Below are 22,300 nucleotides of genomic sequence, written 5' to 3' on the forward strand. Positions count from 1 at the left end.
TGCAGATTTCTTGTATCATTGATTTGTGAACATTGATATGATCTATTCCCTAATTGACATGACTTCCTATCCACTATCTTAATTTAGTTTGAAAATCTGTTGTTTTGAAATCTCCTTAGATGGTTAGTCCAATTTCCACCAAATATGGCTCAGACCATGCTGCCAAAAAGTTTTTTTCCATTGCTCTGTAGCTTGATGCTGTGCTTGTTTATGATGTGGCCACTGGACTGCTTGGCCCCGATAATTGCTGCTTGCAGTTATATTTTATAAATGTTTTTCTTCAGCAGAACATTTACATTCTCAGCTGATCTTGTGGTCCTAAGTGATTCATGAAAGGCAAGTGTACAAAAATGTACATAATTTACAATAACCAGAAACCAATTTACAAAAACCAGATGATAACCAGTAGATTAAAGGTAAAATAGTGTTCAGTCAGATTGGTTAACAACGTAGACATCAGTGTATTATGTGTTATTCATTTAGTTGAGCCTGTGTGTTTTTTTTTTTTTTTGACACTCAAAGTGTCAGCATGTTAACTTGTATTTGATGAATCATGATGAACCACTGTTTCAGCTAAAAATATTCTTTAAAGCTTCACTTAAGAAACGCCCACGTGTCTAAGAGTGAATAAATTACCAGCAAATTTAAGGCAGTGAATATATGTGTGCTGAATGTGCATGGTTGTAAATGTATAAGTATGTATGTGTGTTGTGTATGTGTGCGTGCATCCAGTGGGCCAGAGAACTCATGTGGTTTAATACCTCTTCCCTGTCCTTGATGGTGGAATCGGGACAGTATGTTGCCATGGCAACCAAGACCCATAATGGTTGCCAGAGCGATGAGAGAACAAGGCGCAGATGCAGTGGTTGTCAGGGGCGACCGGGGAGAAGGAGAGAACGAGTGAGGCCATTCAATTCCATGTGAGAAACAATCCAACAAAGATTCGAACAGAACCACTGGCATTCAGCTGAGATATGAGGGGACGTAACCTTCACTTTGCAGAGAATAAGAGCGAGAATCATAACGGTCAGTGAATGGTCAACACGTGGTGTCCAATCTGGAGCAAAGTCACCCTCTCCTTCAAGAGGCCTTTATTACAGCGCTGATTATTTTTAGCTCTACATCCCCACCGTCTCCCTGGAATACATTGCCCATGAGCGCCAGTGACCATGTTGGCAAGGTGAAAAGTTGTGCAGTGATTGTGCATGCGTTTCCAGATGGCACAGAACCGCCTCAAAGGTCATCTGTCACCATTTACCAAAGGATTGTAACTTTGATGATTGTGCATTTCTGTGTACCTCGCTGTGATCAAAGGGGCAGGATGACCTTCCACCTCACCAGCAGACTCACAGCAACTCACAGTCTGCCAAAGTCAAGGGTTGCTGTTAAAGTAATAACCTCAAAAGAGATCTATCATCGACAACTAATGCACAAGTTAAAGGTGCCAGACTCTCCAAGCCACCTGGGGTGTACGACAATGCTATGGGCATTATTCCCAGCTGCAAGCTGGGTAAATAAATGAAAAACAGGTTCCATCACAAGGCCCCTGGTATGCCTTATGAAAATCGCAATTAGCGCATTTTGCATTGCCGACGTGCTACAGTTGCCATGGAGCTCGCTGCTTCAGTGAGTTTTTAATAAGCTAATAAGCAAGTTTAAAACAGTGTAAGCCCACCGAGAGCACATCTAGGGAAATGTCTAGGCATAGAAATGGTCACATAATGAGCATGGTGATGTGGCATTGCACCACCAATGCTAGAAACCAACAAACTCAGGCTGCTATTACAAAGCTCAAGGTTCTGTTTTAAAACAGCAAGCTCCGCTCGGAACCCGCAAGGGTTTAAATAACAGGCAAAAACAATCAGCTGAGGCTGCTGTGCCTACTCGTCCAGTCAAGGTTAGCATGTGCTGCGAGGCAGCTGGAGAACAGCCTGGGCCGCGTCTGATTTGTGTTGTTTTTAGCTGTCAGTTGGCATCTTCTCAGTGCAGCATCAGCAACACTGAGCGTGAACTGGTCATCAAATACAATTAAAAAGATTAAATGAAACCATCACTCATTTTATATTGCACGCAATTTTTATCAGTGTGCTTGCTCAATTTATGATTGGAATTAACTCCTGGCGGTTTTCTAATGGCATTCATTTGTCTTTTTTTGTAGAGCCGCACAGAGCTCCCACAGCGTGCCTGCCCTCACGGACAGAATGCTAAACAGAATTTGACTGACTGATTGATTAACGCCCCGTAGCAGCCTGTCATTTGCAGTTCTCTTCGTTTTAGAGGCGGGGCCAAGAATGTGCAGCTGTGACACTCTGAGGGACGCAGAGGAATAGCCGGAGTAATAATGTGAGTGATTGTGTGAGAGGAGCTTTAAACCAAAAAAGAGTGCTTCAGACATTGATAAACAAGAGCATATATGGGAGATGAGAAAGACAAATGTGTCCTTACCTATCCACCTGTCATTCCCATACCAAGAGAGATTGCCTTTGGTCATATCGTAGTATCCAATCTTCTTGTAACTTCCTCCTGCCGAGTGAACAAGAGAGAGTGCAATTCAGAAACCTTTGTAAGTCAACATCAAATTGCATTGGTAAATATATTTTCCCTCTATAATGTGGCATGTTTCTGAACAGGAAATGTTAAGGGGAAAAATGTTATTTAATCCACTGGGAATATGACTGTATGCAAATGAGCAGAAATGCTAAGTGGCGACTAGCAGCGGAGTGCAGCATGACCCCGGTAACATGCACTTAAGAAAATGATTTATTTCAGCACTCTGAAGCATCATGTAAACATGAACATTGCTCTGCTTATGTCTCTCAGTTCAACAAAAAATATTCACATACATTTTTCCAAACCCATACGTTTTTGTTAATATTTACAACACAAATCAAAATATAATTTAAATACTCTCTATAACTTTGTCCCACCCAATGAAAGTTCATTAAGCCAAAGTAGTAAAACTGTAAAAGTAATCTAAAAAATAAAATACTTAAAACAAAAAACTAAGAATAACTTTATTCCTGAATTGACATTTATGAGCGCAGAGAATTTATAAAGAGCATATCAAATGGTAATTGGAAGCTTAAGTGCGTGTGTGGATTGTTCCCATGTGATAAATAAGCATGTTTGAGCTTCAGATTACCATAATTAATAGCTGTATGTACGTGTGTTGATCAATGTTTATTTGTGTAGAGAATTAACACATCAGACCAGTGTTGCTCTATGGAAGACTAGGATTTAACAGGTATGGGATAATAAAAACTGGTTTTTATGAACATTTTTAAACTTTTTTTTTTATTTGCTTGAGTAGACTTTTTATTAGATTAACAAAATTCATGAGAAAAAAGAAACATAACCATACATAAACATTATATATAAACATTTGTGTCCCAAAGATAGATGAAAGTCTAAAAAATCTAAATCATCATGACCATGTTTTCTCCATTTTTTTTTGGGTCAGGCTTGTGGTTGGGTGCCTGAGTCAGATGTTTAGATCTTCTCTGACCACTAACACTAACTCGTGTGTTTGAGTCTCATTTGACTATTACGAGGACTAACTCATTCAAGTCCTGAATCATTTCTTTGAGAATCAAACCACCATTGATCATGCTGAATAACTGTTCATTGTTCACGCAACTCAACAGAAAGCTATTTATTGTGTCCACTAACTGCTTCCCATCAAATTGAAATTTAACGCAAGTGCACAGTTGAACTAACATAGTATTTCTAACATGGCCGCACTATTGAAAAATAACACTGACATGTTCAGATGTCCATTACCGGAACTGAAAATAATGAATGCATTAATTAAATAAAAATTTATCTACTAAATAGGGCTGCACAATGGATCAAAAAAAAGATCACAATCTCGATTCGACCCTACACACATGATCTTAATTCAGCTTTTCTACGATTCAGCCAATTATATTTTCAAGGTCAGGAGAGATCAGTAAAGACGGTCTTCACATTGTTTTATTTACCTTGTTCAGCAAAACGGACATCTCCAAAAGGTGTTAAAAGTGTTGCATACAGTTTTTATAAGGTATGATTTACCCCAAAATGTAATTTCTGTCTTAATGTAATGAGGTATTCGCGGTCGCAAAACCACACATAAGCTGATGCTCTGTTTGTTTACTACCAAGAAGGCGCACGCGTGCCCGTGAATGACATCTACTTTAGTGAACAGAACCTGCATATACTGTGAATAACAGGTAATAAAGTTATATTTAATGTTCAGATTGTTGCACAGAGCGATTGTTTGGAAGCCACTTGGGAAGTAAGATATTTCATGTATGTTTAAAGCTCATTCTAAAAAAAACGTAGCTTCGCGGACGTTTCTGTAGACCGCGATTTACGTGGTCGGAGGTACGTATTCGTTTTTTCAAGCGAACGCTACGGGGCAGTGTGACGCCGCTCCTCTTCGTGCTCGCTGGCTGACGGCTCACCTCCGTGTGGAGGGCTTTCCCGCCGCAACCAGTTTGTCCGGTTAGCTCGTCATGTTATGTCTCTGGAGCGGAGGCCTGGAGTGGAGCTGGCCGCGGCGACCGGGTAAGAGTGGTTCCAGAAATCAGGTAAGACAAAAAACAGAATCCAAAAAATAAAGCGAATGAGTTCATAACGAGGCGAGAATGCGTTGAAATCAGACGAGGGCATTTCTTTTTCTGAAGAGCCTTTATAAAATCGTCGCTTGGGTTTAGGGAAGGAGGGGGAGGAGGGTGGCTAATCAATCATTCAGTCATTCAGTCAGTCAGTCAGTTGGACAGACGGTTGCTCGACAGCGGCAGCGACTTTTTACGCGAGAACAGCACGGGCGTGAACGGTGCACGCTCACGAGTGGCGTTCGAGACGTGAAAAATCGCACACAGCGGCCTCTCGCGGATATGCGAAAACAAAAACTGCACAAATACGTACCTTCCGGGACGTATTTCACAGTCTCCAGAAACGTCCGCAGGGCTAAATTTTCAAAATGAGCCTGGGTTGGTTTTTTCTCAAATCGACAGCAGCCATGACAACCAGCCTGCACATTATTTAAATCGCATTTTAGAGATATGATTACGACAAGTATTTGATGTTTTTTCTTTCATAGCAAACATAAAGTGTTGTGCATGAAAATAAATGTTTACCAGTGTCAGCATAACTACTCTAGCCTATATAATGTTAAATATTAACCTTATTCTTTATATTGGAGCGGGCGCAGCCATCTGAATCTTTTTGCCTCATTCACTTCCATTCATTTTTAGACGTTAAAAACAGCTTATTATGCTACTTAATGTTGCAAACTTATACTTTTCTATTATTTTATTATTCTACTTGGTCTGTATAGTCATGGAAACATTTGTTTGTAGAGCAAGTATTCTGACCGTTTTCTGACATTAATTATTTCTAGTGATTTCTCCCATAGACGTCTGAATCCGAAGTCCTAAAACAACCTCAAAAATGAGCGCACTTCTGCATTGAAAAATAAGGTCAACAATGCAGAAGGGAATCTAATAAAGACAAATGTCTGTTTTTACCAGTGATAAAATTGTCTAATAATGTTGTTAATAACTATGTTTCCATCAAAACTGGATTATCGCATAAAAGATGTGTGAATAAAGCAGCGCTTCCAATGAGTCAAAGAGAACAAAATCAACACTTCCTGATTATCTGGGGCCACATATCAACAGAAAAAAATGCAATTTGCTGGGATAAGAGAAGCTGCATGATTATTTTCTTTATCTAACAAATAACTTGCGCCTCAGAAGCCAATCCTGACATGCAGTGAATGTGCGGTGGTGTTTGAAGGCGTTAGATGCGGAGCACAGACGCTCTTTATTCTGGAGGTCATTAATAGTAAAATAACACAATTAACTGAGATGGTTAAGGCATTTTAGCATGACCAAAACAACATTTCAGATGTTTTACAGTGTGCTCAGCCTGCTGGCTTGTTCATTCGCACACATTTTAATCACCACATGATCTCTTATAACAAAATCACATGAAAGTGAAAGTGTTTCCATCACAGTTTATGCGTATATTTTCTTATCGAATTAAAAGTTTATCCTACTCATTTATTCACATGTTTTTATGCCCATTTTCAAAATGTATGCCCATCTTGCTGTTCCATCAACAGTTTTTTATGCGCATATCCAAACTGTGCATAACTATAGGTGGATGGAAACATAGCTAATGACAAATGACAAGCATATGTCTCAAACATAATTATACAACTTTAGAATTGAGAATAGTTGTATTCTGATGTCGTCACTTTACTGTGAAATAACAACCAAGACAGAGTTCCAACTCTATAATAAATGTAGCATTTTAACCAACAATAGACCTACACATTAGCCTAATATTACTATCATTTTATTATATGTTTGTAAAATAAAAATAATAATAGCCTACTCATATTAATCTTTTTTTTTTACATCTGCTGAATTGTGAGAAAATCGTAATCTTGATTTTATACCAAAAAAAAAAAAAAAAGTGACTCTCATTTTAGCCAGAATCATGCAGCCCTACTTACAAAGAACTGGTTCTTTATTAAGTCCTTTAACTTTATCAAGTTATTAAGGCTCTAGTATTTAGCTTATCTTTCAAATATATTATTTACTTTACAATTTAACAAGCATTAAAACACTATGTTAACTATTAGCAATATTTCACAAAAGCACAGCTGCATAAAACTAGCTTACATTAGTCAAATGAATATGTAAAACAAAAAGAAAATGAAACAGGCCAGACAAAAGTATTATTAAAGTAAACAAGGTCAGTTTTGATTTCACATTGATTTCAAGAGCTGGAGGGAACAGGGTGAAAACAGATAAAAGGTGAGTTTTAGGAGAGGAACAAAGAAAAGAGAAATGTCACTACATGCCGCCATAAATCAATACTGCAAGGCTGGATCAGATTTTGGGCAGCCTTTAGAGACCAAACAACGCCTGGATTAGACAAACAGACTGAAAACAGATCTATCATCAATCCTCATATTCCGGCAGGCGTATCAGCTAAGCTTTAAATGAGAATGCACAACAGGGTCGCTCTCCCTTAAAATCAGCTTTGTAGAGAGAGCTATAATTGCATACCACCGTATCAGCAGTGCTTGAGCGAGAAGCGAAAGACAGAGGAAATTTATCTTCTATTACGTTCTCTCGCTCTTGCTCCGTTCCTCTGTTTTCTTTCAAGCGGGCCTTCTCTCTCTCTATCTCAAACACACACTGGCGGGCTTCAGAGATCTGTGCACGGGCTCTGAGGGCCTCCACCCCCAAACACAAGGAGAAATTAGCTTAAGTGAGAACCATTATAATTATCAGGTGATCATTAAGCGTAATTACTCCAGTCAGCTTGGGCTCCCTCTTGGGAGACATGAAAAAGAGGCAAAGAAGACAGAGGAAGAAAGAAAGGCTCCGGAAGCACTGTGTGATCCAGGCATTGAGAGGGAAGGCTAATCTCCAGACTATAATTTCCTACATTCAGATAGTATCCTATTAGCTTGCTTTGGTGTCATCCTCCTGCAATTTTGAAACCATTTACATGATTAGTTATAGCAACTATATGGGCAACAACATAGCAACACATTAAATTAGCAACTGCACAACTGCGCACGCCCTGGCAATCACAAACACTAGCATAGCATTGTGCATTCCTTTTGCAAGGGATCACTTAGCATCACATACAATTTTGGTGGAAGCTTTTCACTTCAATCAGTAAATAATGAACTCAAATTTTGATGTATGTTTAGACAGTTTTTAGCATTTTTCTAATGGGCATAAAAACAACAATACCCTAGCAACCGAACAATACCCTAGCAACAGAAATTGCCATCTGACCCAGCCGATGCTCGAACCAGCAACCTTCATGCTGTGAGGCGATTGTGCTACCCACTCAAGCTTGGTCCCTCTGGTACAAGTTCTTGTGTTTATATAAAGAGTAATCATAAAATATATGGGGATTACCAATCACAAAAATAAGCTTTTCCTCCATCATGACAAACTGGTATTCTCTTGTTTTGCAAGAATATGGCACTACTAAAATATATTCACTCACCGGCCACTTTATTAGGTACACTGGTCCAAATTTCTAGTTAAAGCAAATTTCTAATCAGCCAATTACATGGCAGCAACTCAATGCATTTAGGCATTTAGACATGATCAAGACGATCTGCTGCAGTTCAAACCGAGCATCAGAATTTAAAAGAAAGGGGATTTAAGTGACTTTAATCGTGGCGTGGTTGTTGGTGCCAGATGGGCTGTTCTGAGTATTTCAGAAACTGCTGATCTATTGGGATTTTCATGCACAACCATCTCTAGAGTTTACAGAGAATGGTCCGAAAAAGAAAATATCCAGTGAGCGGCAGTTCTTTGGGCACAAATGCCTTGTTGATGCCAGAGGTCAGAGGAGAATGGCCAGACTGGTTCGAGCTGATACAAAAACTCAAATAACCACTCGTTACAACCGAGGTATGCAGAATTAAGTATTGTGTCAACACCACAGCCTACCTGAGTATTGCTGCTGACTACCCATCTTCTGATGACTACTTCCAGCAGGATAATGCGGCAAGTCATAAAGCGCAAATCATCTCAGACTAGTTTCTTGAACATGACAATGAGTTCACTGTACTAAAATGGCCTCCACAGTCACCAGACTCAATCCAATAGAGCACCTTTGGGATATGGCAAAAAGGGAGATTGACATCAAGGATGTGCAGCCAACAAATCTGCAACAATGGCACGATGCTGTCATGTCGATATGAACCAAAATCTCAGAGGAATATTTCTAGTACCTTGTTGAATTTATGGCAAAAAGGTTTAAGGCCATTCTGAAGGCAAAAATGTGGTCCAACCTAGTACTACTAAGGTGAGTGAGTGAGTGTGTATGTGTATGTGTATGTGTGTGTGTGTGTGTGTGTGTGTGTGTGTGTGTGTGTGTGTGTGTGTGTGTGTGTGTGTGTGTATATATATATATATATATATATATATATATATATATATATATATATATTGTGCTGCATTTGCAATAGATTTGAAAAAGTTTTAATTTCTGCCACAAGCAATGGACCCAACACCACATGATAGGCAATAAATTCACAATAATGGAAGTCACTCCATTCAAAGAAAATGTGTTAATGCCGATACACTGTGTGAATAGGCCATTAAATACAACATAGCAGCACCACAAAACCTCCCTGGTAACCACCTACTTTAACCGAGTACTGTAGAGGAAAGGCTTAAGTAGTCAAGTATCAAATTAAAATTTTTAATAAAGACAAACTGGAACAATAACACTAGCATTAAAGTTATTTTGACAAATAATCTAGCAATATCTCAGCAACAGCACAACAACCTGTCAACCCCCTACATTAAACAAGGATTAACAACAGCACAACAAAGTCTTGTCAAATACATCTGCCAAGCATTTAGGGCAAGCACAACTTAGAGGTCCAAGACTCTTTTTCAAAACATGTTCAAAATGATACACACTATAGAAAAAGGAGTCCTAATTTTATTTATTTTGAAAAAAATGTGACAGAAAATAAGCACCTAGCAACAGCATAACAATTAATTACAGTTTTAATAATTCCCCTAAATTCCATGCATTCTGGGAATTAGGGACATGGTCATTTAAAAGGTTTTTTTTATGTTATCGAAAACAACCACCTAGCTAATAACAACCTATTTTAATGCGATTTGGAGGTTAGCATAATTCACATTTTGGTGAATAATAGTAATAAAATATAGGACAGAAATAAAAACCAAGAATCAAGACCAAGAATTGCCTTAGAAAACACATAGCAACAGCTTTATAACAACATAACAATGCTTTGACAAATCACCCTAATTTTTAAGAGGTCTCTTTTGATGGGCAAGAACAACTCAATAATTAGAGTTTTTAGTTTTTTAAATGATATGTATAATTACCACCTACTGTAGCAACAACCTAGCAACACTTTACCACCAGCTCAACAACCCACTGCCACTCCTTTCATTAACCAAGCACTGTGGTGGTATTTTTTGCTAGGAAAGCATAACTGACATTAAAGTGGATTTTTTTGGAATTCAAGTGGTAACCACCCAGACAGCACATAGAACGCCCTAGCAACTGCAAGGAAACATCTTGGCAGACACAGAGTAACAGGAGCCGCCTAGAACAATGTAACAGAGTGGCAGTCAGTTCTGGAGGGGCAGCGACTCATATTTTTCCACAGAAAATGTTAAAATCGAGTTCTATTTTTTATTGTGTCAAACAAAAAGGGATTGACGTAGGATCTGGGCACCGGCAGAGGCACAAAGCAATGTGACAGATTGAACAGGGGAACATAGGCACACTGATCAAAAAGACAGCTTTTGAAACGACGCCAATACAAAGACCGAAAACAAACGACAGGAGAGAGAAAAGGATCCAATCTGAACGCGACAGCTGAGGTTGCAGTCACAATACACTTGTCACTTGAGGAGGTTAACAAGCTAATGAAGGAAGAGATGCCCCTGCCACTGTGTTGGGAATTGTGTGTGAAATTCAAATGGAATATTTAAGTTTGGAAATGAGGCTGCATGGAAAAACGCATCCATCGGTGTTCCAGATGCTTCTTGTAATAAGATTTTGTAATTGACAAGTCATTCTTATAATGGTTGCCTTGTTAGATTCCCATTCCCACAACACTGGCAACTTTCAAGAGGCTCTAAACATTTTTGGATGTGGTCTTGGATTCTGGTTAACCTGCCTAACCTTTTTTCAGACTAGGCCAAATGACCAATCTGGCCAAACTGCCATATTCATAAAGAGTTGTGGTAGCTTCAAACTCCTTTTACTGAACAATAATGGAGGTCACTGTGCTCATGTGAACCTTTAAATTTACCATCAATTCTTTTACAATGGCAGATGCATTAATACACTGACATAACTCTATATCACAGGTTTATGGACAGATATTTGAACCTGGTGGAGGATTTGCACTGTCATGCACTGTGAACTGTAGAGTTTTATACAGTCTCTGTCTAAAGGTGTCTAGTCTATAAAGGTTAGCAAGGCACAATGGCACCTCCTAAGAAAACCAGATTCATGTAGCCAGCACAAAGACCTTGGTAGGAAATCATATACTGCCCTTTATAAATGAATTTACCTCTTCGTCATGCCATTAGACCTGCAGATATGGTAAATCACAGGCTGAAAAATGCTGTCTACATGGAGGTAAGACATCAGCCAGGCACTTTGAATTAAATTTTTGAGTAGCATCCCGTCTAGCAGGATGCTTTCATCTAGATGGCTTTTGAAAGCAGAATATGGATTCCTTCTTTGATACCCCACAATTCTGTGCTTGGGGTTTGGCAGTGTGGAAATATAGAAATATAGAAAATAAAAATGGGATCTTAGGGAGTAAAATTGTTTTTAAATGGATATTTTTGCGAGAAAGATATGGGGCCTTATATCATATACCCGGTGCAACAAAAGCACAAGACGTGCTTGGCATGATTTTTTGCTGTTTTCAGACAAGCGCAGCAGTAATTTTCATGTTTTGTGCCACATTGTTTAAATAGCAAATCCATTTGCGCTACTTTGTAGACTCATGGGTTGCTGGTCTAAAAAGGAGGTGTGTTAAGGTGCATTATTGCCATGTTGCTATTTTTAGGAACTAAAATAGAGCGTGCTATTGACCAACTAAAATCTGGTCTAAAGTCCAGTGCAGAGCATGTAAGTTATGTGTAGGGCCAGACGAAATCTGCAGATTTTTTTTGCTATTTCTGCTGAGAATTTTTTGAAAATCTGCAGATTTATGCGGAATAATTTTGGAAGTATCATAACTAAAACCTTAAAATATGAAATAAAATTAATACATTTTTTACTTGTATTTAATGTTTACAGTGCAAATCCAATTGGATCTACTTTATTTGGTGAACAAAGCAAGTCTCTCTTATAACATCTCCACTAAAAGACAGAAAATATTACTTTACAAATTGTACTGTAAATAAATCGTATAAATATTTTCATATTAGTCAATAATATTTCCAAAATTAATAAAAAAAATACATTTACTTAAGTAAATACACAGAATCAATAATAGGCAAAAAATCTGCGGAATTCTGCGAGCGCAGATTCTGTGTGGGCCTATGTAGGTTGAAAACATGTACACATAGCTTATTACACACAGGATGTACAGCAATACACAAATATCCTTACATATGAAAACAGTTCAAGGATTAAAATGTTACAAAAAAGATTTTTTTTCTACATAAATAATAAGAAACTTTACCTCTTTATGTCAGGGGGCTTTTTTCAGTTTATTCATTTGCATAATGTTATTATATTAGCTGTATAATTTATTATATGCATATTTATATTTGTTGTAATATAAACAAGTTTAGATTGCATACGCTCTAGTCGCAGGAGTTCAAATATTTCAACGTATCCGCAGCTCAAATCAAATCCAAATTCTCCACATACGGAGATGATGGAAACTCTACGGACTGGACTACATTCCATTGGAAATGGATGACTTCCAGTCTGTCGCTTGCCGTTTTGCACCATGTGCTTTAAACTTTGCACCTAGATCATTAAAATCAAGCTCATTGAGAGGGGCTTAACATTATATAAAATATACTTCCTTTATAAAAACAATCTAATTTTATTAAAATTTTACAAATATAAAAAAATCTATATTGACATCCATATTAAAATATATATTGAATGATAAATAGTACAATATTAATAATTAAGCTTTTTAAAATTGTATAGAGCCACTGTTTTAGATACTTAGCAATTATGTTTTGCTGCTCTAAAAGTCTGTCTGAAGGCAGTTTCATCAGGAACTCAATTTCAGGATCACAAGAAAGGTCCTGATTACTTATGCAAATGAGCAATTTTCATTTTAATAATTAATACATGTCTACAAACAGTTATGAACAAGAACTAATGGAACAATATGTTCTAGACAGATGAGACAAAGGTAGAACTGTTTGGCCAGACAGGGGGAAACCAAATAAGTGCTTTGATGAAAAAATAAAAAGACCCTCGAAGCAACTGTAAAGTACGCTGGTGGAAGCTTTATTGGTTTGCGGTTATTTTCTGCCTGAGGGCCTGTCAGATTGGCATCATAGGGTGAACCATGAATCCCACATTGTACCAGAGGACTAGACCATGTGAGACAGACTGTCAAAAAGCTAAAGCTGAAATACAGACATGCACAAAGCAGAGCTTGCAATAAAATGATTCAAAACCCCCAAGCAAAGCCATAAAAATAGTCTTAAAAAGTCTAAATGTTAGGCTATCGATTGGAAAAGTGAAATCCTAGACCTCAACCTCATAGAAGTGGTGTGGGGGGGGACTGAAAACAACTGTACATGCAGAAAAGCACACAGCCAAGAGTTTGATATGAAATATAAAGCAAACATTTGTTAATGTAGAGCACAGATACACCTGAAACACCTACAGCAAGTGACTTCTGCCATAACTACACTGAAGTAGGTATTTTTCCACCAACTTCTTTTTTACTCTATTTTGAACTCTCACTTTTGTTCAGGATGTACATTTTTCTCTCTTTGTAAAGTTGCACACTAAAGAAAGCCATGGCTCTTTTTCAAATATGTTCAAAATGTTATGAAGTCATAAGTGACCTAGAAAAGTTTTAATAAGAAACACCTTTTGCTATTGCATGACACTGTATCTCTTGATGGATAAATTCCAAGTTTTTTGAGTCAGTTTAACAAAAAAAAAAAAAAGAATACTATGTGCACGATTAAAAATAAATATCCAAATCGTCACCTTACAATTATACGATTCTATCAGACATTTTTGTCAAAATTGAGTTATTCACATCCTCTTATTAAATGACAAAGTTATTTACATTTTAAGACTTTTTATTTCAAAAACGAAAAAAAAAAAAATCTACAAAGTCAAACTCTAGCTTGGCTTTATCAGGTTCTTTCTGTGAGCCAATCAGCATTTCAAATACATGCACGGGGACCAATCAGGATCAGCTTTCTTTGTAATTTCGCCCGAAAGCTCAGTTGATAGCTGTTAAAGACCAGAAAGAAACACAAAACTAAGTCGACTAAATAATGCTGCACTGCACAAAATTGAGAAAAAAGCTGAAACTGAAAAGATGTGTGTAAATGTGATAAAGAATTTTTTTGTTGAAAACGAAACAGCTATTTAAAAAATCTAATATATTAAATGTAAAAGACTTTCATTTGTGTGTAAATATTCAGTGTAACAGCTCATTCGCTCATTATCTTTTTTTTTTTTCATTCATTCATTTTCTTTTTTACTTTATTATTTACTTTATTAATCTGAGGACGCCACAGCGGAATGAACCACCAACTTATCCAGCATATGTTTTTTTACGCAGCGGATGCCCTTCCAGCCACAAACCAACACTGGGAAACACCCATACACTCTAGCAATCACACATATAGACTACGGCCAATTTAGCTTATTCAATTCACCTATAGTGCACCTGAAGGAAAACCACACCAACTTGATGAGAATATGCAAACTCCACACAGTAAAGCCAACTAACCCAGCCGAGGCTCAAACCAGCGACCTTCTTGCTGTGAGGCGATTGTGCTACCCACTGCACCACCATGACGACCTGTTTTCTTTTAAAGTCTTTAAATGTGATACTAAGCCTTGAAGGGCACATAATTAAACATGGGACATTTAATACAAAAAAAATAATTCAATAATTCATAAATAGCAGAAATATTACCATATTAGTTATATAAAATTAAAATCTGCACCGGACAAAATATTTAGCACAGCCTACACAAAATATTCCCCCTAAAACATTAAATCAATGTTATAGAAAGCAAAAATGTAACTTTCTCAATCATCAACATTGTTACAACACCAATTTAATTTTTTAAATAAAATTAATAAACAGGCTATATTTCTTATATATGATTATATTTCTTAAAAAGCAACGCTTCAATTAATGATCTGCCAGATACAACCTTATAATTCCAAGCAGAAAATGACTTAAAATTAGGAGGTTCTTTGCCATTTTTTAACCCCAATTTGCAAATTCTCTGTCATGTTAATGTATAAAAGAGCTGTAATCAGGCCATAAAAGTTAGGCCCTATAGGGCCCGAGCCTGACACACTTCTGCCCGAGCACGACAAGTACATTTTGATTGACAGCTTTTTAAAAGCCCAAACCCGTTTATAGCCTGACATTATTCAAATGTGCACAAGCACACAACTCTTTTGCCTTTTTTTAAGAATGAGTGGTTTATACGCGTTTTAACATAATTTATTTATTTAACAAATGTACTGTATAGGCCACTTACAATTTGGAACAAAGAAATAAAATAGGTCCTCGTAACATCTCAGCACACTAAATAGTACATACACTTAGCCGTTAAACTGGCCAGCACACCAATAAAAACAAGTCTTTCTTAAAAAAATAAAATGAAATGAAATTCTAAATTGTGACAGGTATTTGGCAATAACGAAATTGGGATAAAGACTCTCAAGGTTTGCTTCGGCACTTCACTTCACAATTCGGCCTTAAGGCAACAGTGAAGCTGAAAATTATGAAAATAATGCCAACACTGGCCTATATACTCTGACTATATTTATTTAATATTTAGTTATAATTTGAAAATCCTTTATTCACTAAGATAAGGCTACGTGTTTTTGTGGAGGAACGTTATTTGATTGGTCCTGAAAAATGAGGTCACACTCTACATTGAAGCCGATGTCATGGAAAATTAAATGGATGTTCTTGGCTGGTGGAAAATGAAATAACAATCCTACCCAAAACTTGCAAAATTTGCCAGATCACTACTGTGCATCCCGGCTAGTAGCAGCAGCAGTGAAAGGGTGTTCAGTGCTGCTGGACCCACCATCAGTGAGCGCAGGACCGATCATCTTTAGTTACATCTTTGCAGGGATGGGTTTTAATGTTGTAACAAACAATTTCATTACTTTCTTGCGCTAATCAAAATGCATCACATGACTGTTCATTTGCCACGCAAGCTGGAACACAAGCCCGACCCAACCCAGTCTAAAATGATAGAAATTAAGTCTGAACCCACCGAAACCCGTCCGGTCCCATCGAGTTCCTTCAGCTCTAACACACATATTGTTTGCTGTATGGAATGCAAAAAGCTCAATATCTTTAAATCATTTAGAATGCAGACAGAACCTTATAATTTTAAGGTGATGAAATATTTAAATAAAATATTTTTAAGTGCCAAAATGATAGATTTTACTGTAAAAACTGACAATAACTAATGGGTTTTTATTAAAAAAATCTAATTTAGCATGGATACGAGAGTGGCTTCTTCTGAACCATGCCTACTGAAATATTCACTGAATTGTATTAACATTTCATGCACATGTAATTTTTCCCTCTTCAATCATATTTTTGAGAGCGCATGAGAGCTGAGGGGATAAAAAAAAAATCAAGCATCGTTCTATCTTCTAGCTTTGGCAAAATGATTACAGCTCTGGAGCTTTTGAACCCAGGAAAAACAGTGTTTTGCCTGACACCTGTGCTACTTTCCAAATGGAGCGAGAACAATGATCGCAGAGTCGTTCATCATTTTAGAACTGAGCAGGAGCATCCATGCATACTGACTACACCTGCTGTCCACTTTCATGTAACCTTTATTATATCTGCACTTTACAGTTTTCACAGGGAAAATAAATCATATAATGACTTTCACTTTGCTTACCTTGCAGTTGTTCAATGAGGGTCCAAGCCATCCTAGAGCCCTGGGCGTCAAACACCACATGACCCTGAGAGAGAATGAAAATATTTTTACCTCTATTATAGGGCTGCATGATATTGAAAAATCTGATATTGTGATATTTTATTTTTCTGTAATAAATATTGCAATATGAATACAGTTTCACAAGATAGTTGAATAGTTCTATCTGACGGTTTTCTGGGGAGTCGAACAGTATACAGGTACAAAAATTGAATAATCACAATGCAAAAAATGCTTTTCCTACTTTGCTTTGTTTTCTTTCTAGTCTAAATGTCTGAAAACAATTCTTAGATCAAGTAAAAATATTGTTTTGTTTTAAAAGCCAGATGAAATAAGACAAAATTAAGAGTTTTTCCTTAAAACAAGCTAAATTATCTGCCAGTGGGGTAAGTAAAATAATCTTGTTTTCTCTTTGAAATGTAGATATTCTGACTAGAAACTAAGACAAAAATTCTAAGGAAAGAAAAACATTCTTTGTTTGTTGTTGTTGCATGAATTGTATAAATTCCATATAAATAAATTGATAAATTACAGTTCTGTGGCTCCTTGTCAACTATAATCCAGACTTAACATTGCATTGCGATGTGACTATTGTGGATGTGAACATTGCGATATCGATGCTGAAATTATATATTTTGCAGCCCTACTCTATTATACTTCTGCTTTAGCATCAGTGTTGTTTTTTGGGGGGTCCACACTGTGTAGTTTGGTTCTCTTAGTTTGTTTGGTCTGGATCAAGAAAAAATAAAAATAAAAACTAAACTTTTTGTAGTAGCCGATATTTACATGATCAAATGAGATGAAAATCTAATAGCTAATCTAATCTAATGTAAATCAATAAAAAAAAAATATTGCATTTTTTCTTTATTTGCCAAACATTTTTTTTCATCAAAAGCAACTTACAAATATGGACAAAATGTAATCAAAGAAACAAAAGAATGACAATATTAAAATACTCTTATAATAACCAGTTTGTCTAACGAAGTACACAAAGTTTTTTTTTATTTTATTTTATGAATATTAAAAAGCAAATCGTATATTTAATAGAATGTGTTATTTTTAAAAATAGAACCAGGAATTTAACAAGATCAAAATTTATTTTTACATAAATATATGGTTAATATATAATAAGCCATTAACTATGACTTTTACCTTAATAAACTACTAATTTGTTTATTAATAGTTAGCAAAGTAGTAGCTGGTTCAGCTATTAAGCAGGATTATGAATGTAGAATAAGATCATACTTTGTAGGTACCAATAAACAGCCAACATCTTAATAACGAGCAGGTAATAAAGCCAGTTTTCCCAGTGTTGGGTTGCGGCTGAAATGGCATCCGCTCTGTAAAACATATGCTGGATAAGAGGTTCATTCCGCTGTGGCGACTTCTGATTAATAAAGGAACTAAGCCAAAAAGAAAATGAACAAACAAATGAATGAATAAATAGTAAGCCAGTTGTTAATAGGGGGATTTGTTGCTTAAGCTGAAATGTTAATCTATATTTATAAAAAGTATTAATACTTAAAATGCAGATTAAACAGACAGTGAAACTGTTATCCTATTTATTTATGTTATACATATAATATTATGTTAGACAGTTACACTATATCCCCTACGCCAACTAGATTTCACCAAATAGGACATGCTCCTGGATTAAAGTCTATGTTGATCCTGGAACAACATTCCAATCAGCCAATCAGACTTATGATACTTTTACCAATTATGTTAGGTTTATGACTTCTACATGATTGTGATCCAACTTTTATGCACTTAATTTGAATGTTATCACTCGAATGCTCATTATTAGTGGTTATAAGCTGATAGATATGGGCCAGTAGGGGTCTTCTGCACCTACTGGTAGGCTCAGAAGGCTGTTATCATCCATCTACATGGTTAATCAGCTATACTAACAGAGAAGACTCCAGATCCAGATCTGTTTTTACATTACTGCGACGGTTGGGTTTAAGGTTGTGGTAGGAGTAGACGTTATTAAAATACAATTAATGAGAAATTTAATAAATATTATAAATCATTTTTGATAACTTCTGGCCGCAGTCGTATGCCATCTATAACTGATTACCATGTGGATGGATGATATCAGCCTTCTGAGCCTATCAGTAGGTGCAAAAGACCCCTACTGGCCCATATGTATCAGCTGATAACCACCCATTCAATCGAGTGATAACATTCATAACTCTAATTTTGGGAATAATTTACAGTTATGGTTGGGTTTAGTGGTAGGGTATAGGACTGGATTACATTTTGGAACAAAAGTTCCCAAAGTGGGGGTCAAGACCCCCTTGGGGGGGGGGGGGGGTCGCTGGACAATGAGGGAGGGGGGATGCTTGGCGATTTCCAAAAATCAAATTCATTTTAATAAACTATTAGAATGGCCATATTTTATTCATAGCCTACTGAAAACAAAATGGTATGTTAATAGCAACATTGTTAAGATGTTAATAATAAACATTAAAAAACAACATGCAAATAAAAAGCCATCAGACTTTGATTGTTTTGCGCCCCCTGGGCTGATTACATTACATTACAGACACAGCAATAGTGTCAGCTGCAGCAGATTGATTTTATGGCACCAGGTCAAACTCTCTGACACCTTTACCTTTACTCACATACATGAAAAATAAATACAGGCCACAACTAAACATGGAGAATGGTTTCTGGGTGTTGTTCTTAAAAATTAAACAATGACTAGACTTAGGCTTATTGGTATGTGTGCCACGTTAGCCCCTTTCACACATACAGACCTTTCCGGAAAATTGCCGGCAATTTTCCGGAACGGTTGTATGTGTGAACAGGTCCTTTTTGAAAATACCGGTAAATTCGTTCTGGCTATTTTCCGGAAAGAGAAGTTGTAACATTACCGGCAATTTGCCGGAATGCTGCGCTGTGTGAATGCAGAAGGAAGATTCCCGTAATAAGCGCGTGCACGTCTAGAACGTGCTGACGTGAGACGTCTGCTTTAGCCAATCACAACAGTCAGACGCATTTACGTCCGCGCGGTTTGTGAGGATAAAAGCCTTTGAATATTTTTCCAGACACATTTAGCTGCTAGAAGTTAGTCAGATTTCGTTTGTATGTTCTTCTTAATGCCAACTGTGTAAATAATCATCGATGAGATGCTTATGATAAGCCGTTGTTTGTTTAACTTCAAGCTTTGCGTGCGCATATGAGCGCCTGCACACGCAGATAATATGAACATCTCGACATGCGAAAGTGATCCTGCGAAAGTTGTTCACAATATTGATCATCCACAGAGTTTGTAATTTAGTCAAATGTTTACAAATACAAGAGCAGCCGTTTAAAGCTCATTTGTGGTGAATGATGTCAGAATTTACCGGTATTTTGGAATGGATGTGTGAATGCTCTTTTCCGGAAAATTTCCGTAACGTCCTCGCCTGTGTGAACAGCGCTTTTTTGAATATACCGGTAAAGTCGTTCCGGAAATTTTCCGGATATTTACCGGTATCACTGTGTGAAAGTGATAGTTGTGTTCAAGGATTACATATCTATAACCACTTCAGAGATTATTGGGAGTCATGAGTCACTTGCATTGTTATTTCGGGGGTCGCCGGCTAAAAAGTTTGAGAACCCCAGGTATAGACAATCTAAAAAAACATACGCTGATGCAATCCGGTAAGTGTTTATTTTGAAATAATATTAACAAACATCACAATCATTTATACTTCTAGCCAAATTTTTCACTCACCGAAACCCCCTCGAATGAACTTGTGTTCAGGGCTCGGTAAATCTCCGCCGTGATGTCCTTGTTATTATAATTAAAGTCTTCCAATCTGCGGCCCTTTGCCTTCAAGGGTCCCACTGTCTTATTGAGTGCCAGAGCCAGAGCCCATACTGCATCATACGCCAAAGGAGCTTCCTGAAATCCTCCGGTCTCCTCTGGATTCTTCCCGCCCAGCTTGGACATCAGCTGCGCTAGAAACTCCTGTGAGGTCTGGATCAAAGAGAAGGCAAAACAGTATCATCTGGCATGCATACAGATGGCAAAATATAGTGCACTAACTAGAGTTTATGCATGATGGACCTTAAGCAGGACTTCATATTCACTGAATTAGTCAGAGACTGAAAAAGGTCTACAGTTAAAGTTAGAATTATTAGCCTTCCTGAATTATTCGCCCTCTTGTATATATTTTTCTCCCACTTTCTGTTTAACAAAAAAAAAAATATATTTTCAACACATTTCTAAACATAACAGTTTTAATAACTTATTTCTAATAACTGATTTCTTCATCTTAGAGATGATGACAGTACATAATATTTTACTAGGTATTTTTCAAGTATTCTGTTTAAAGTGCAATTTAAAGGCTAAACTAGATTACTCAGGTTAACTAGGCAGGTTAGGGTAATTAGGCATATTGTTGCATAACATTGCTTAATGGAGCTAATAATATTGACCTTAAAATGCTTTTAAAAACTTAAAACTGCTTTTATTCCAGCCGAAATAAAACAAATAAGACTTTCTCTAGAAGAAAAAAAAAATATTATAGGAAATACTGGGAAAAAATCCTTGCTCTGTTAAACATAACTTGGGAAATATTGTATATTCAAGGCTTTTTAAGCTCTTTAAACGTCAAATTTAAGCACCTTTCAAGCACTTTTCAGGTCCATTTTCAAATTTTCTATCACATTACAAATGTTCTAAATTACATATTTACATGCATTTACATCTAACCAGCAAGCATTTTTAGTCTAAAAGACATCTAAACATACTCGTTTTGGCTAATACAAGGCTAAATTTGGGTTGTCAGTAAAAATCTAATAGAAGTCTAAGAACAGGCCAAAACTAGACTAGTCATCAAATAAACCAAATTGAATGACTACACATGTAAAGTCTGTCTAATCTATCTATTTCACAACTAGTCTAGTTTTAGACTTTTCTTAGATGCCTCTTAGATTTTCACTGACAGCCCAAGTTTAGCCTTGTTTTAGTCAGGCTGTCTACGCTTAGATATCTATTAGACATCTATTAAACACAAGATTGTTTGCTGGGTAGTAGTTCTAGTATTTTACAGCATAGTAGCCTAAGGAAATGCTTGAATGGCATGTTAGTCCTAAGCTCAACACTGAAATACTTTCACTTTTTAAATGTAATGCACTCACATCATTAATGTGTCATCTTTTACCTTAAATTTGTATTGATTTTGATTTCATGCACAGCGCATGCTTTTGAAGCAGTAATAGCCATGCATTGTTCTCATTTTATGCAAAAACAAAAATACTTAATTTATGTTAATAATTAATTATTAATATATTTTAAGTAAGATAAATTATTATAAAAGCAACACAATTATATTTTCAAACACTTTTATCAAACCTTAAACGTTTCAAACATTTCCAGGGATTTCCAGCACTCAAACTCTGTATATAATGAATAAAATGACTACATGTTTATAAATGAAGACTGATATTTAATCTGAAAAAAATGGAAAAGTATTAGTATAAGGTTTTTAGATATGTAAATTCAGAGATTAACCTATAATCACAGTAACCTGCTTGTGTAATAAAATGTAGTTCATGTTTCCTTTGAAAATTCTGATGCAGTGAGTTGTTATGATGACAGTGAATGTTGACAG

The 22,300-nt window shown here is 36.6% G+C and overlaps 1 protein-coding gene across 3 annotated transcripts in view; it reads right to left on the reverse strand.

The window, feature by feature from the left end:
* gabbr1b (gamma-aminobutyric acid (GABA) B receptor, 1b) overlaps positions 1–22,300 on the reverse strand; it is a 227,480-nt gene that overhangs the window by 50,799 nt on the left and 154,381 nt on the right. For all 3 annotated transcript variants that reach the window (XM_003200605.6, XM_005170102.5, XM_068215287.2), the window contains exons 13-15: positions 20,416–20,661; positions 16,656–16,719; positions 2,446–2,523 (exon numbers count right to left, since the gene is read on the reverse strand). In XM_003200605.6, the coding sequence (XP_003200653.2) occupies positions 2,446–2,523; positions 16,656–16,719; positions 20,416–20,661 (388 nt within the window). The remainder of the gene's footprint in view (positions 1–2,445; positions 2,524–16,655; positions 16,720–20,415; positions 20,662–22,300) is intronic.

Source organism: Danio rerio, chromosome 19, assembly GCF_049306965.1.
Source record: "Danio rerio strain Tuebingen ecotype United States chromosome 19, GRCz12tu, whole genome shotgun sequence".
Classification (NCBI taxonomy): domain Eukaryota; kingdom Metazoa; phylum Chordata; class Actinopteri; order Cypriniformes; family Danionidae; genus Danio; species Danio rerio.